At 36.2% G+C, this 17,752-nt stretch overlaps 1 protein-coding gene across 2 annotated transcripts; it reads right to left on the reverse strand.

Annotated features, from left to right (window-relative positions):
* Positions 1 to 318: 318 nt before the first annotated feature.
* On the reverse strand, positions 319 to 12,441 carry mief1 (mitochondrial elongation factor 1). 2 transcript variants are annotated; one of them, XM_005171586.4, is made up of 6 exons: positions 12,340 to 12,441; positions 8,462 to 8,745; positions 7,300 to 7,460; positions 6,508 to 6,688; positions 4,630 to 4,889; positions 319 to 3,037 (listed from the first exon to the last, which is right to left on the reverse strand). In XM_005171586.4, the coding sequence occupies exons 3-6, from the start codon at positions 7,444 to 7,446 to the stop codon at positions 2,219 to 2,221; spliced, it is 1,407 nt and encodes a 468-aa protein (XP_005171643.1). In that variant the 5' UTR covers positions 7,447 to 7,460; positions 8,462 to 8,745; positions 12,340 to 12,441; the 3' UTR covers positions 319 to 2,218.
* Positions 12,442 to 17,752: the final 5,311 nt, after the last annotated feature.

A 17,752-nucleotide genomic window follows, 5' to 3' on the forward strand; every position in this document is an offset into this window, starting at 1 on the left:
TGTACTGCAGCCAGCCCCTAGGGGGCGATCTAACGGCCGGGAGCGTCACTCAAAAGCAGCCGTGATTCATCTCGAATGCACCTATTTGCTTTTCATTTGATGCACATGAACTGAACTATCAAAGCACTTCGCCAGACATTTAAGAAGCTTCTATCATTTTGATTTATTTTATCCAGGATTCATATAAAAGCAAATCTTTTAACTCATAAAGATCTTCACTGTTTTTAATTACATGCATTCATGTTGAACTAAAGTATAACAAGTGGTGTAAGTCAACGATTAGGCTTTTTTATACTTGCACAAGTAACACACATCAAATTCACACCATTCTATTTTATTTTCATCCTTTGCTCTGTATTACAGAGACCAGAGGCACAAAACACTCTTACATGACAACCAATACAAAGTGCTGTTTAATAAAAATAAAATCCACCAGACAGGAAATGATGAAACAAGTAACACAAGCGTCACATGCACACAGCACTAGGCCAAGCTGAACTGCAGATCTACTTTGGATCCGGTGCTGCTCGCTCGCATCATTCGCTAGGTAAATGTGCATCTGCTACATCACACAAGTGTTACGCAAGCAAATGAAACGCTTCGGTACATGAACACATGATCTCCTGCGAGTTTTGGCATTTCCTAACGCGGACGTTGCCTGTTTTATATTTTTGTTCAATCAAATGACTCTACAAGCACATAAAGGTACGATCAGAAGATATACATAAATAGTTTCACGCCTGTTTTTGGTTATATCTGTACAATCGGTACAAAAATACTAAAAGATCTCTATGAATTTTTGCACACAATACCTTTCTGTTCTTCCAAACATTCCTTATAATCCACACGGCTTCAGAAAACCAAGATTTTTCCCAAAATATTTAAATTCTAGATTTAAAAGGACCGTTTGTTCAAAAACAGTTAACTCAGATATCATTTTACACTGCTTTTGTCCCATACAAACATGTATGAGCTTCTTTCAAAGATATTTCGAACAATGCTGGTAACCAAGTGGTTGATGGGAGCCACTGACTTAAGACCACCGGTTATTATCAATTGTTTAGTTCACGAACATTCTCCAAAATATCTTTTGTTTTACACAGCAGCTATAAGGTTTAGAATATTTTGAGTTTGAGCAAAAGTATCAGTTTTAATTTTTGGGTGAAATATCCTTTTAAAAAACGTCTGCAGGTTTGTCTTGGTTCATTAGACAGCTTTAATACAACAAATCAGCTCTTTGATAAGGGACACCTGATTTCAGCAGTATTTAATCGCCTGTTTTAATCATTTTAATAACATCACACATCCCACGGAACATTTTTTAGCAGATTTGAAAGATAATTCATAGAACGTAGCTAAATATAATCAATGTATGCTACATTACTGACAAATAATCTTTACATATCACTCTGACATAACACAGCTGCTTACAGGTAATGAACATGTTTTAAATGGCACAAAATGGGGTGAGAAGAGCACAGGAGCAAATGAACATTGTTTTAAATTAAATTATACAGTAATTTGTAGTTCATTTTAAATAGTGAACAGAAACTAAGTGGAAAATATTTGGACAATTGTACTCATTTTAAATAGTGTTCCTTAACTTCATACTTCAAAAATGTTATTAAAAATAATAATCTATTATGCAACATTGTCATTTCTGTTCATGAAAAGTGACTGGAAAGTCATAAAAAAAAACAAAGAAACCTACTATCTGAATAACCTAGACCTGCTTCCTGTGTTAAACATGTATATATTACTCTGAAATCACTCAATATGAAAGCATTTTAATGAAAACAGGAACTAAATCTGACAAAACACCAAACCATAATACCTCAAATCAACATTTTATAAATCAGACATAAGTGAAATGACCTCCACTGAAACCCTTTGCATTTTTGGTAAAAATTGAAACAAGAGAAGACGATGCATGAATTTATAAAAAAATATCACATAGGGATCACTAAAATGATAATCTGATCCTCCACTAGATAAATATATAATCTTCATGACACTGAAGTGTGAATCAGCAAAGCCTAAAACTCCTAAATGAGATTTGCCATGCTGTAAAAAATAGACAGATTTACCTGAAGACAATTAACCATGGTATAATTGAAAAATATAAAAGTGTGAAAATGACGTGACATAAGAATTATTTTGGATTGTGTATCAGCTTGCGTGGAAACAGTGGTAGTGTGTGTGTGTGTGCATGCATTGATTAAACAGTTCTCAAAAGGCTCTCAGGATCAGACAGCGCGCAGTAGAGTGTGTATCCCAGTTCATCTATTTCCTGCGGTGTTAACTCGCACAACAGATTGACTTTTAGATTTAAGGTGCAAGGCATCCTCCCAGCCTCTAAATGTCCCACTAGCGCACGAAGAAGCTGCATGAAACGGTCGGCGAGCGCCTCTTGAGTCCAATCGCCCTCCTGGTCACTCAGGAGAAGGATTGCATTCGTGAGCTGGCTTGCGTTCAACCTGGCCAGCGCTGGATTCAGTTTACACACGGCTTTAAGGATTTTAAGACACACCGAACGGCACCCGGCGTCTTCCTGATCAAGTGCGCGCAACTTTGCCGTTTCTGCCACGCGAAAGCTCTGCCGCCACAGGTTTTCGTGTCTTTCTGCAGCCAATCGATGCGGTTTGGCGATCAACGATACGCCATCCTCCATGACAAGCAATGGGAGGAAGTCCACATACAGCCGGCGGTCCGTTTCGTACTGCACTTCTAGAGTGAGCGTTTCCGATGGAACCACAGGACGAATGACGTAATCTAAAACACTACCGATGGCGGGCCAATTGATGGAACCCGCGACGAGCTTCTCGAAGACTTCTAGAACGCTCTTTGGGGAAAGGTAGCCACCCACCATGCAACGGTCCCAGTAGCTGCTACCTCGGGGAAAGTACTCCAGGTTTTCACGCCGAACCAACGAGAAGCCAGGAATATTCATGATGGTGTCCTCGCCAGGAATCGACGACCAGAGATTCTTCTCCAGGATCAGGGGAACCATGAGCTGGGCATGATCAGCAGTCACTACCTAAAAATGTAAGATGTAGAAAATTAATGAAATGAAAATGACTGATGGATGAATTACACTTCCAATCAATAATTTCTTTTTTAGAGGAATGCATTACATTGATTCAAAGTAAAAGCAAAAACTTGTTTTAATAGATTTCAAATAAATGCTGACTGATTATTTTCTTGATAAGACATACACTCAATGACCACTAATTGGGTACACCTTACTTGTTCTGGTTTGAACCCCCTTTTTCTTTCGGAACTGATTTTAATCCTTTGTGGCATAGACTCAACAAGGTACTGGAAATATTCCTCTGAGATTTGGGTCCATATTGACATGATGGCATCACACAGTTGCTGCCGATTTGTTGACTGCACATCCATGATGTGAATCTCTCGTTCCACCACATCCCAAAGGTGCTCTATTGGATTGAGCTCTGGTGACTGTGGAGGCCTTTTGAGTACAGTGAACTCATTGTCATGTTTAAGAAACCAGATGATTCACACTTTGTAACATGGCGCGTTATCCTGCTGGAAGTAGCTATCAGAAGATGGGTCGACTGTGGTCATAAAGGGATGGACATGGTCAGTAACAATACTCAGGTAGGCTGTGGCGTTGACGCAATGCTCAATTAATACTAATGGGTGTGGCAGGGAATTTTCCCCACACCATTACGCCGCCACCACCACTACCAGCCTGAATTGTTGATACAAGACAGGATGGATCCATGCTTTTCATGTTGTTGATGCTAAAAACTGACCCTACCATCCGAATGTTGCAGCAGAAATTGAGACTCATTACATCAGGCAACGTTTTTCCAATCTTCTATTGTCCAATTTTGGTGAACCACTGTGAATTGTAACCTCAGTTTCCTGTTCTTCGCTGACAGGAGCGGCACCCAGTGTGGTCTTCTGCTACTGTAGCCCATCTGCCTCAAGGGTGGTCGTGTTCTGCATACCTCAGTTGTAACGAGTGGTTATTTGAGTTACAGTTGTATTTCCAGCAGCTGGAACCAGTCTGGCCATTCTCCTCTGACCTGTGGCATCAACAAGGCATTTGCACCCACAAAACTGCCGCTCACCGGATATTTTCTCTTTTTAGGACCATTCTCTGTAACCCTAGTGATGGTTGTGCATGAAAATTCCAGTAGATCCGCAGTTTCTGAAATACTCAGACCTGCCTGTCTGGCACCAACAACCATGCCTTGTTCCAAGTCACTTAAATCACTTTTCTTTCCCATTCTGATGCTCGATATTAACTGCAGCAGATTATCTTGACCATGTCTACATGCTTAAATGCATTGAGTTGCTGCTATGTGATTGGCTGAATAGAAATTTGGACAATTGCAGTTGACAGGTGTACCTAATACAGTGGCCGGTGAGTATGTATAATCAGGAGCCACTGGTATTTTTTGTTTCTTTACTTGTTTCACGAACCACATTTTGTGAATCACAAAGTACAGTTTCAGCTAAATATCTTCTTTAAATATAATGAATTCACCTACTACTGACTTAGGATTAGTACATTTTTGGGTGAACAAAAATAACTTTTAACATAACTTTTGTTTATGATGAAACAACACCCTCTAAATGGTTCACTCTGGTTCTCACCTGGAGGTCATCGTACAGACTGCCACTCAGGTACATTTCTCGTAGGGGCATATCAGGTAATTTGGCATGGAGAAAGACTCTGAGCTCTGCACAGATGTCCAACGCAGCACGACGGGCGACTGACTGCTCTTCTGAGGGGATCGTCACTCGCTCATGAAAGAAGGCCCAGAGGTGTTCCTGCAGAGAGAGACGCAGCCGTGCCCTCTGGAGCTCAGCCTTAGCAGGACGACCACCACGAGCCAAACCACGATGCAAAGAATCTAATACAGCCAAAGACAAATGTAATTAGATTATTTTGTTGATGTGAAAGATTTACACATTCATACACCTAAAGCTCAGTCTAAAACTAAGTTTAGTTCTCCAGACACATACAGAGTCCTGCACTATGGAGGAGAGAAGTTGATAAGAAAATTGTCAGTGTTTATCTGACACTAGCTATGTTTCCATCCAAAGATCCAAATTAGATTTGTGCAAAACTAGAATATCATACAAAAGACTCCATGCAGTGAGTCAAAAAGTTAAAAATCGTCGCTTCCTGAAAAACTAGTGCCAAATAAATTATTTGTGCCTTAGAACACAAAGCCAACATGCAAGGAATACGCAGTAGCTTTTGGAGGTGTGAGACCGTTCTCTGGCCGCATAGGAGCTCAAGACAGTTCTGGATGTAATAATATCGAACACTTTCATGACCGACTTAGGGTATAGAATTTTAAAATGGTGTTTTATAATGTGGTCAATCTGTCCTATCACACCCATTTTTATCATCACATGATCTCTTATAACAAAATCACATGACTTATGCACATGCTGGAATATATTCTGTAAATGTATTACCATCCTAGTGTATGGCACATTGTTTTTCTTAGATAAAAAGTTTATCCTACTCAGTTGTGTATACGTTTATGCATATCTTGGCGTTTTTTCCATAATTTTTTAAAATGTGATATCCTAAAATATGCATACAAACAGGTGGATGGAACCATAGCTACTGACTAATCTCTCAGATGACTTACCAACTAGTCAAAATGATTATGTATTTCCATATTGATCAAAACAAAAAGGGGCTACAGAAACCTACAGTGGGTTAGTTAAGGAAGGGTTTAAATACCCACTGAGAAAGTAGAGCAGACACTCCAACATGAACAAGCCTGATAAACAATAAAGATGCAGGTTAGGATAGGATCAACTAAGAAGAAACCAATAGCCCAGGATTAAAAATAATAATAATAATAAATCAATATTTTTTTTGCAAGGAGAGAAACAAAATATAAAATGTCAAAAATAGGAAAACCCTTATTTCTATAATATAAAATCAAACAGCATTAAATTGACAATAAAGAGCAGTGGGGACATCAGGGAGTGGAAATGCACATGTTGTATTAACCCTTTTCACAATCCTGTTATGATGTGTTTAACGGTCTTCAGCATCTCAAATACTTGAATGTTTTTAATATTTAGATTTTTTTTTTTAAAAACGTATGAACATTTATATGTATTTACGTATGTAGCATATTGTCTTTGCTTCAAATTACAAAAAACAAATTACCGCTTGTGTGAGGCATTTCTAATGCAGCGTCTTTGGAGCAGGACAGTACATTTGACGTTATTCTCTCCTTTGGCTGCCGTTTTCAGTCTCACACAATTTTTTTTCCTTTTTCTAAAAGTCGTTTTAACACTATTGTGGATTTTTATTTTGTTATATGAGTAATTAAGATTGTACTTTTTTTTTTGTATTCTCCCATTCACTGCGCTCTAAGTTTTCCCCAACTATGACGACTTCCGCTACTGAGAAACCCAGAAATGTGAAAAGGGTCCATTATGGCAGTCTCATACAAAAGCACAGGATGTTGTTTCAGCGAGGCAGCAGAGATTCATTACCTGGCTTGAAAGAGCTGGAGGAGGTGGGCAGTGTCTGCAATGAGCGACTGACATTTTGTTTCATGTCATGGTTCAGTGTGCGTGGAGATGACCCCAACCAGCTCGGCTCCTCCCAGCTTCTCCGTCCTGATGGGTCTGCTTTTGTGGGACTGGATGGGGCACTGAGAGCTCGATCGTACATCTGAGAGTAATCACAATAAATTCTACATCAATATTTCAAGTATATTTCTAAAATGTAGTTCAGCACTAGTAACAAAGTATTTCTTAAAAGGAGGTTCAATAATAAGCTTACATGTAAACAATGTAAAAGCCACTGTTAATTTAATGCTGCAGGACAGAAATATATTACTGAACCCAACTTAAGATTGTAGCTTATTTTTTCATTTTGAAGCAATTCATGTTTTTTTATTTGTAAACATGTTTTTTTATTTTTATTTTATTTTAAATATAAATGGCTTACTTTTAACAGTTGAACCTTAAAACTTACTTTTAAACCTTTATATTATGAAAAAGTACCGCATGTGTAGCTATAAATGTTCAAAAACAACCTCAGAAAAAAAGCATTACATCATGCCACATTCATAAAGAATACAGCCTGAAATGTGATGCTTGAAGAATGTGTTAAGACTAACCTAAATTTATCAGGGACAGATAACAATATTGACATAAGCATGCACCTAATACAATTTGCATAATTTTCAAGATGTTTCGCTGTGTAGAATTAATAAAAGCCCTTCCACAATCATGGGAGATTTTATTTAGGTGTTTATAGAATTGCGTTCTTGTACTCACTCTTTTAACGGCGAGTGTGGCGATGCCCAGCATGGCAGCTCCCCCCACTCCCAGCACCAGCTTTGCATTAGAGAGCACAAAGTCGATCGCTGTGCCCAGCCCATTGTCATCTTTCTTCCCCTTGCGATCCCCGTTCACTCCTGCCATCGATCTTTACCCTCCTTGAGGAGCAAGAAGATAGGATAAGATGATGACATCAAATTTTCTCATTAACTGGAAGCTCCATAACATTCAGAGCTTAGATGCAGTTCACTCAAAGATCACATCATGTTGATCACGGGACAGTTCAGTTCTGGTAACAAATTGTGGTGTTATTAGACAAAAGACTTCGATAAGTAGGACTGAACAAAAGGGGTTTTATGGTTGCAAAGTTCTAGCTGAAAAAAATCTAATATATTAAATAGTATTTTATTTAACCTTTTACCCTTAAACAAATGAGTGCTTTTACAGCAAATATTATAGAAATATGGGAAATAATCAAATATACCTACAGCTTTGTCCTTAAATTAAACAAATCAAAAGTTAATAAGTGCTTCTAACTGAATAACAGCTGTAGCTTTAACATGAATATATATAAACACTAAATCCAACATAACGCTATTTTATATTTGACTTAAAGTATTTTTAAGACTCCCATCTAAAACCTCATTTATTAGAATACCGACTAGGAGGAATTAACTATTTAATCTGAATAAATGAATGAATATATATATATATATATATATATATATATATATATATATATATATATATATATATATATATATATAAATATATATATATATATATATATATATATATATATATAAATATATATATATATATATATAAATATATATAAATATATATATATATATATATATATATATATATATATATATATATATAAATATATATATATATATATATATATATAAATATATATATATATATATATATATATATATATATAAATATATATATATATATATATATATATATATATATATATATATATATATATATATATAATATATATATATATATATATATATATATATATATATATATATATATATATATATATATATATATATATATATATATATATTAGCTTAATATAAATATTTTAATAGCTATTTCGTAACAACCATCTCAAATATAAAAACCTGATCTTACCAACCAGTGTCTTGATGCAGATGGCCCAGTTGTTCTACACCAAATCTCCCAGGCCGCTGTTGAGGAAGAACTGGCCTCTCTTGAGCGCGTCCTCCCTCTCTGCCGGGGCGCTGAGGGTCTGACAGCGCCTGAACTCTCGGGTCACTACACGCCGGTAGTAGTCTCGGTCAGTGTACTGTAGATGTTGGCCTGCACGGAGCAGAGCTCGGTACAGCTGCAGCACAGCACTGCGGGACCAGCCGCCCATCAGGGAGAGCTCAGAGTGGCCAAAGACACGCAACTCACACGCTGGAGAAAAAGAAAATCAACACATAAGGAATAGTTCATCAAAAAAATTACATTTTCTAAGCATACATTAACCCTTAAGTAGACACGGGCCAGTATAAGGTTCTGATGGTATGATAACCTTGGATAAAAATATCATGGTTTCACAGTATTGTGATTCGTAATCTAAAATATGTTCTTTTTTTGGGTAAAAAAAAAAAACAGCAACTTTTTACCCCATTGAACATATTATATTTTATTTTATTTTAAGAAACATTTCTAATATTTTGAAGCAGTAAACATGTCAGGCTAAATAATTAGAATGAATCATTGACTTTTGCTGTTTTCATTGGTATCAAAAACGTCCGTTCTTTGTACCTTTCTTAAATGATCTAAGACAGTGGTTCTCAAACTTTTTTCATCAGGTACCACCTCTGAAAAAAAAATCTCTCCAAGTACCACCATAATGCGCAGTATTGAAATACAGTAGGTTCACAAAACCCTTGAGTACTTTTTTTGAGATTTTAACAGATTCGTGTGTGTTTAGCATAATTCAAGACAATGTTAGCATCTGTTAGCTCTAATTGTGGTGAAAACTGGATAATTTTGAGCTTTTGTCAGCTAATTTCATCTTCCGGGTTTAAAATGATTTTTGGGGCGGGATCAAAATCAGCGACGTATAGCAAAACTGCAAGTGCAAAGATGACACGTCGGTTTCTCGTTATTCTTCATAACAGAGTTGTCTCATCCTATGAGAAGAATCGACTTCTTAATTAATCATGAGAGTTTTCCGAAGGCAAAGCAGAGCGGCCAGTGCCAACTTCTGACAAGCTTTGAGTGAGAGATCCTACGTTAATGACTTGGTGAGATGCGTCCACAGACCCACGGTACACAGTATTTAGTCGTTCATGAAGGATCGTATGTGTTTGTTTCCATGATCCATGGGGTTAGTTGCTTGTTTTTCCGTGCGATGCTGTCAGGACCGATACAGCAAAGCTCTGTTTGTGCAGCAAGCATTTCTGTCGGGAGAGCAGTACAAGAATTGGAGGATGGCAGACTTTGTTATTTATCAGGAGTTTGTTCACATTTAGACACATCACCGTGCTGCTGTGTTTGCCTAAATCCTCTAGATTACCAGCAGGACTAAAGGTTAAAATAGACAGGGCAGAGACCTGCTGCACTTTGTCTATATTCAGACCCGGGGATTGAGGGAAAAGTCCTCATTTATAGCGTTTATATGAACATGATTATCTTAATAATGATATAAATTGTGGTTGTGTGTATATGAAATTACAAATGACAAATGTAGCAGGATATTAAATTACTGTTTATTTATTTGCATTTTAACTTTGTAAACTATAAAATCATGGGTTTCATGGTTTGTGTCTCATTTTGTAAACCCAACTGACTGACAACAGTTGTTCGCTCCCCTCCTTCTCCCCTGCTCTGCTGGCCACGCCCACTCCTGCCCTTTGCTCACGAAGCTCCACGCCCATTATGATGCATCTTTTGAAAAAATTCTGAGGTGGACCTGAACCGAAAGTGGGTGGTGTCATGGCCCTTTAAATGTAAAGTATTAACATACAGTAGTCTACTCATCAACATCTGAAAATGTTGCCTGGACCTCATAAATATTTGCTATATGTCATCATATTCATATAAAAATCACTTTTGATAATTGTTTAAATATATGTAGCATGTAAATATGACTGATTCACGTAGCACAGTTTGAGAACCACTGATCTAAGATGATTTGGCAGATCCTATTTTAATTTCCTAATCGGCCCAAGGAATTTTAATTATTTTGCATCAAAAAAGTATTTTGAGTTTCTGAAACTTTTGCAAAGCATCAAATCACGCCACAGCAAATTAGCTGTCAAAAAATTATTATTCCTTTATAAAAAAAAAAACTGTTGAATATTGAGCATGTCTATTATCATACAGAAGTTGTAGCTACTAAAGCTGGATCAGTACCTTATTAAAAATACACATTAATAAATGTTCTCTTTGATCCCCTTAGAGAGAACCACCCTTTTTTTTACTTTTATTTCGGAGTGCAGATTGCATAAGTTTTATTTATTTTTTTATATTATATGTAAATAAACATAAATATGATTAATTATTAAGTAATAAATTATGTTAATTATTATAAAGTATAAATGTGTATATATAATTTTTTTTAACTATTTTACCAAGTGTATATAATCTATAGGTTACAACTGTAAGAAAATATCAGCATTTAGTACATATTTTCAGTATTACCTTTGCTTGAAATGAGTCAATCTAATCCTGCTTATATGAAATGAGCCAGCTCCCGAGTAGGTTTGAGCTACAAGAACTGTTGCTATGACAACAACTCTCAGATGAGTTTTGAAGAACGAAACTCCTGGATCGTGTCAAATCGTCAATAACCAAATCCAACTAACTGAGTAATTCACATAAGAAGAATGAACCCCTGATCTACAGGATGTTGGTGATTAAGTGATTTGTTTTTCAGATGTTTGTTCTCATGGCTGACCAGTAGCTCTTGATGTGGATGCTCCTTTGCTGCTGGAGATACTGTTGCCCTAAACAAATAAAATTAAATGACCTTTGACAACACAACAAAAACTTACATATACTACCTTAGACGTTATAACACAACATTTTTGCTGTATTAAAACCATTACTTTTCCAAACCCTAGTAAACCTGGTTATAGACCCATGTCTACCCTCAAGTGGTTCTAAACCTTTATGAGTTCATTTTCATGAAGGCAAAATAAAATATTTGAAGCAATGTTGGTAGCCACTTGGATTCAAAGAAGAAAAATAAATACCAAGGAAGCCAATGGCAGGCTACAAATATTCTTAAATATATTTTTATGCTCAACTGAAGAAAGAAATTCAAAAAGGTTTGTAACAAACAAAGGGTGGGTATATAAAGACACAATTCTCATTATTGAGTAAACTATCGCTTGAATATCACCCTACTCTTTATGACAACAGGTCAGGGACACACAAACATGCTGTGGTTTTGCTGTCATAATGCATATTCAATAATCATCTGACAACCAAACCACAATTCAGTTCTCTTCTTTAAACAAACCCAGTCCACAATCTGTCCTTTCAAAACAAACACAAAAAACCCAGCCTAGTGCTGGCACGTGCCACTTCCTGACCACACTCTCAGTTAATTGACCCTTCGATTACATGTTAAATATCACAGTAAGAGATGTATGTATAATCATTCTGTAACACAAATACTGCTGTTTCCGCCGTATATGCCTTGACTGATGCCAAAGTAAATACAATAACCTCAAATAAAGAAGCTATCGTCTTTATAACCATTACGACATGTTTCCAGTGGATTGAGTCTCTTGTATTAAGGATTGTAAATCAAAATGAAAACAAACACACTCGTTTGTATACTATCAACACGCGACATGTCAAGCATTGCAGGCAAATATGTATGAAAATGAGACGCTTGTGAAGAGAGCTGCAGTTATTTGCGTGCTACCGTTAGCTAGCTTCATCTGCAGTGACCTTCTTTAACTTTCTTAATGTGACAACAATCACAATCCTCGAGGTCTAAAACGCTTTACAAACGCAAGTCCAGAAGCAGTAAAACTTTTTACTCACTGTTGTATAAGACTGAAATGGACGATTAGCTTGCCAAAGGTGGCGAAATATCAGCGTTCAGTGCAGGGTCGAGCAACGCCGCTCCGGAAGAAGACGGAAAGTGACAAGAACGCGACTTCCGGGGTTATTGAAACAAGTTCATCATTTTGGCCATTCGTATTTTTTAAGGATTATGTACTAAATGAGTATAAGCAAATACAATTTTAATGTAAAACAAAACATTTTAATTTAAAAACGCTGAGAGAAAAAAAGGTTAAAAAGTAGAAACACAAAAAAGTAATGCAATGTAAAGACACCCACATTGAAATGGGGTATATGCACACAGACTTTTACATTTCAGCCAGCCAGCCTGATGGCTTTCGGTGTGCAGTCTTTCCATTACAAAATCATCACGTTTAAGATTTGATTTCTTCAAGTGATCTTCACTTTATATAAACACAGTAGTATAAAACAAACAAACAAACAAACAGTAAAAATCTATCACACTTTCTAAAATGGGATGACACAAAGGTAATCATATAATCCAGGCTCTTATTTAACTTTATTAATAATCATCAAGACATTAGAATATTTATGTGTTACTCCACCCTGAAGCGGACATGCATCAGAAAATCCACAGCATCAGACCAAAACAATCTGCTCAGCTAGAGTTTCATAGCCAACGATAAACTTCTGGTGAAAGCTTAATGTGACTATTTCACAAGATTTTTTACAGCATCCATGTTGTACTGTAATTACAATACATTCAGTAGACTGAAGCGTTCAAAGTTGTTCAAGCATAAAACGAGATGAAAGACCGTTGAAACAACTGCTGCTGTCAGTAGCAACAGGTTAGCACATAAATTCCATTGAAAATATTGGGGTAAAATAAACTGTCATATTTTAAAGACATGGCAGGGGGAAATGGAATTTAATGCAGTGCTTGTCCGATCTGAGACCCACTTCATATCGTATATCTAACAGGCAGTGAGGATCACAGATTTTTTAAAGTCTCACTTGTTATTTCTTTAAGCCAGCATAAAATCAAAATAAAAATGTACATTGTTTATTTTGCTACTGCACTTTTTTTTTATCTTAAGGTGAACAAGTAATTCATTGTTCCACTGAAAAAGGTCTGATGCTGTGGTTTTTCTGATGGATGTCTGCTCCAGGGTGGAGTAACACATATCAATTCTTATGTCTTGATAATTATTAATAAAGTTGAATGTTTAAGAGCCTGGATTATATGATAACCTTAGTGTCATCCCATTTCAGATAAAACTGGAATAATATGTGTGTGATTGCTTTTCTGTATGCCAAATGATTTGTTTCCTCAGGATACCCAGCCAAGTCAGAGGTAATGGATCCCTATTGAGTGGACCTTGACTCTTGAAGAATTGTAAACAACTGTTTCCTGAGTCATTTGCCAATTCCTTTGTATGTAAACTGCCAGTTTGAATGTAGATTATAGCGTTTTTTAACCAGTTTTGATAAGACTGCTGCAAGTATACTCAGCCTTGGGTAAGAAACAGATTGTACTTTGTGTCTGGGTTCTATTAGTTTTCTGGGGTCAGCTCTGAAGTGGCTGTCTGACGTTTGAATGCTTAAGATATTGTACACACTTACTTATTTACTTACTCCAAGGGCCATTTATATTGAAGTTGATATTTAGCCGCACCATGAAGTGGGTCGTTAGACCAACACTCAATGCCCAACCTGGAGGAACAGGACATACACTACAGACAATTTAGCTTACCCAATTCACCTATAGTGCATGTCTTTGGACTGTGGTGCACCAAGAGGAAACCCATAAGAACACGGGGAGAACATGCAAACTCCTCACAGAAATGCAAACTGGCCCAGCCGGGGCATGAACTAACGACCTTCTTTCTGTGAGGCGACAGCGCTACCCACTGCACCACAGTGCTTCCTGTTGTACACACGCACATGGATTATTTCTAAGTCTGTCTTTCAACCAATCAGGTTCAAACACCTATATGTATGACAGTTAATAACGTTATGTAAGAGTAATATTTGTTGTTGTTTTGAGATTGCAACAGAGCAGCCTAGGAACTTATTTACAAGTGTTGAAGCTGACTTCTGCTGATGAGACTGCATACTATCGTCAGTAAATTTTCTTTTTAATTGAATCTCTGTCTCCGGCTCTTCTTCTGACAAACTGGTCATTTTGAGTTAAATCTGTAAAATATACCCTACAGGTCTTTAATCAAAATCTAACCATTTGCTTCTGCTCTGGAATGGCAGTCCTTCTCTGATGATGTGTGTTTGATGGCTTTAGTGAAATATGCTTAGCCACGCCCCTCCAATCATTAGTTTGCTGTAAGTACAAGATAAGAGGAGGGGTGCATAAAAAATAAACCCCACCCCTTACTCAATACTCCTTTTCAATGGGACATACTTTATTTTTACTAAAATAAAAGTCTGCAGTAACTTCTGGTTCATACTGAGTTTGAGATTGGTTCTCTGTATGTATCTGTATTAATAACCAGTGTAGCAGTCAGTTGGCAATAATTACAGGATAAGACACTATAATGACTGAACTTGGTATCACTGGTGCTTTTTGAACAGCCTTAAAAAGGAATAAATATCTAAATAAAAATAAGCGTTCAGGGAAAAGGTCCTCATTTTTAGAAGGTCCTGGGCCATGAGGTCTTTCTCTGGCACCATCAGATATCATCATTATCATAGCCCATTTGAAAAACAGCTTCTAGAGATTGTAAAAAAGGAGCACAATGGCTTTGAGTTCAAAACTCCATGGTAAACTTAAAGGGAAAGTTCACAGAAAATAAAAACATACTCATTTACTCACTGTCAAGTGGTTCTAAACCTTCATGGGTGTCACATAAGGGGAGTTTGAAGAAAGCCGTAAGCCTGTAACCAGGCTAGTATGCAAAACTAAAACTATGGAAGTTAATGGGTGCAGGTTTCAAAATGAACCTTTCATGATAAAGGAAAAGAATGCAGCCAGACATGAAGGTTTACATTCAGCAAATGATCGTCCCTTTTACAATCCTCCATTGTGAAGCAAATGTTCTTTCCAGCTGCATCACAAGACTTCAGCTAATAAAACTTTGTTTCGTAAAATACTTTTCAAAATTCAAGTGATAGCCACTAGTGAGTGCTGATCTAAATGTGAAGCAAGAAGTAAGTCTATACTGTGATTTAAATGGGTATGAGTTCAGTTTCTTTTTCATGTTAATAAAACAATTATTTGTACTAAATCATGATTACTTCAGGATAGCATAATAAATGGATAGTTCACCCAAAACAATTATTTAATTATTATTTTCTCATGTGGTTCCAACCCTCTATTAGTTTCTTTTCTTTCTGCTGAACACAAAAGAAGATATTTTGAAGAATGTTAGAGACTGGTAACCATTTACTTTTCTAGTAGAAAAAAAAAACAAATATCAAAAATCTATTAGACGTCAAACAATAGTCCAAAACACCAATATCAGACAGGAATGAATGCCTATGCAGTACATGTGAAGTCTGGTTGACTATTTTAGACTATTGTTACAGTAGATGTTTAGAATTTTACCAACAGCAAAAATTTTGCTATGTTTTAGACAAGACGTCCATTTTTGGACCTCTATTAAACATCTTTTAAACACAAAATTGCTTGATGGATTGGCATACTTTGTAAATTCATGGAAATTTTCAGTACCAGCTAAGGTGCTTTCAAAGAAATCTATTACTAAAAATTCTATGCGGTCAAGAGTTTAAATTAAAGTAGGGTTTGACGCTCACTCTGGAAACTTTGGAAGTTTATTTGATGTCATAATGCTGTAAATACATTCAGATCTATATTGTGAAATTACATCTTCTGTACATTTCCCCTTTCCCTTAAAAAGATCTTACTGGAAATATGTACCCAATTAAAAATGTTTTGTTGTTGTTGCTTGTTCAAGCCAAGAGATTTCATTAGAACAACTTAATTTTTTATGTTCAATCTACTTAAATTTGTTAAATCTGTAAAGTTAACTTTATTGATTTGTGTAGGAACAACATAAATCAATTGTGTGGAATCTGTCTGGTTGATTTTTTTGGACTATTGTTCGATGTCTAGAATTTTACCAACAGCAAAAACTCTTGCTTTGTTTTAGACAAAACATTATTTCTGCACATCTATTTGACATCTTTTAAGCACAAAAATGCTTGATGGATTGACGTCATACATCCTCTTCCAACCAAAAAATCCATGTGGTCAAAAGTTAAAGAAACCCATGAACTCCATTCCTGAAAATTGATAAACACTAAAGAGAAGTTCTGCACTCAGTAGGCTACCACTCATAGATCAACATTTACTACACTGTGAAAAAAAATCCACAAATTAACAGTTTTTCATATTTTGTGATTCATGTTTTAACCCCCCCTCCCATTTATGTTTTTGAATTTGTATTATGGGACTTAAAGTGATATATTTTCAGGGTTTGTGTCATATATTACTGTACAAAAACCTTAAATAATAATATACTGCCAGTACATTTTCTGTTATTTTATGAACGTATCTTTCTCTCTCGCTCTCTCTCTATTATTTCTTATACACTATAAGAAAACAAAATTGTTACAGAAATCAGTCAAGTTTGGTGAAGGAAAAATCATGGTTTGGGGTTACATTCTGTATGAGACATGTAAGAGATCTGCAGAATGGATGGCAACATCAACAGTCTGAGGTATCAAGACATTTGTGCTGCCCATTACATTACAAACCACATGAGAGGACAAATTCTTCAGCAGGATAGCGCTCCTTCTCATACTTCAGCCTCCACAGCAAAGTTCCTGAAAGCAAAAAAGGTCAAGGTGCTCCAGAATTGGCCAGCCCAGTCAGCAGATATGAACATTATTGAGCGTGTCTGGGCTAAGATGAAGGAGGAGGCATTGAAGATGAATTCAAAGAATCTTGATTAACTCTGGAAGTCCTGAAAGAACGCTTTCTTTGTCATTCCAGATGACTTTATTCTGAAGTTATGCAAGTCATTGCAGGGATGTATGGAAACATCCAAGCTCATACAATATTAATACACAATATAAATTCTTTTTCCACTGCACAATGACTTAATATTCTGTACTGTACATTATTTCTGTTAAGTGACAAGCCTTTTGTCTAAGCAAAGTCAGACCTTACTGTCCTAATTAAATCATTAAAAATCAAGGCCTGATCATTTTTTTTTAATTTGGGTAAAATAAGAGTAATCCAGAGACCTTTGCCTTTCATATAAGGGACTTCTGATACCAAATGATTAACTAGAAGTCAAGTTATTATTACTTATGTACTATTCTTTTTCAAAGCTTCCATGATCAGGACACAGTCAGCCACAATAAAACATAACTCATAATAATCTGAATGCCTAATAAAAAGAAGCACCTTGCTCACGTGAAGCACACAAGACTGCTCGCTCAATACATTCTT

The sequence above is a fragment of the Danio rerio genome, chromosome 3 (assembly GCF_049306965.1).
Source record: "Danio rerio strain Tuebingen ecotype United States chromosome 3, GRCz12tu, whole genome shotgun sequence".
Classification (NCBI taxonomy): Eukaryota; Metazoa; Chordata; class Actinopteri; order Cypriniformes; family Danionidae; genus Danio; species Danio rerio.

Bases quoted from the DNA above. Each gene is read 5' to 3' on its own strand.
- mief1 (XM_005171586.4), bottom strand. From the start codon at position 7,446: ATGGCAGGAGTGAACGGGGATCGCAAGGGGAAGAAAGATGACAATGGG. The intron at 6,689-7,299 runs GTGAGTACAAGA...GATTACTCTCAG, and splicing joins CCACACTCGCCGTTAAAAGA to ATGTACGATCGAGCTCTCAG. The intron at 3,038-4,629 runs GTGAGAACCAGA...TTACATTTTTAG, and splicing joins GTCTGTACGATGACCTCCAG to GTAGTGACTGCTGATCATGC.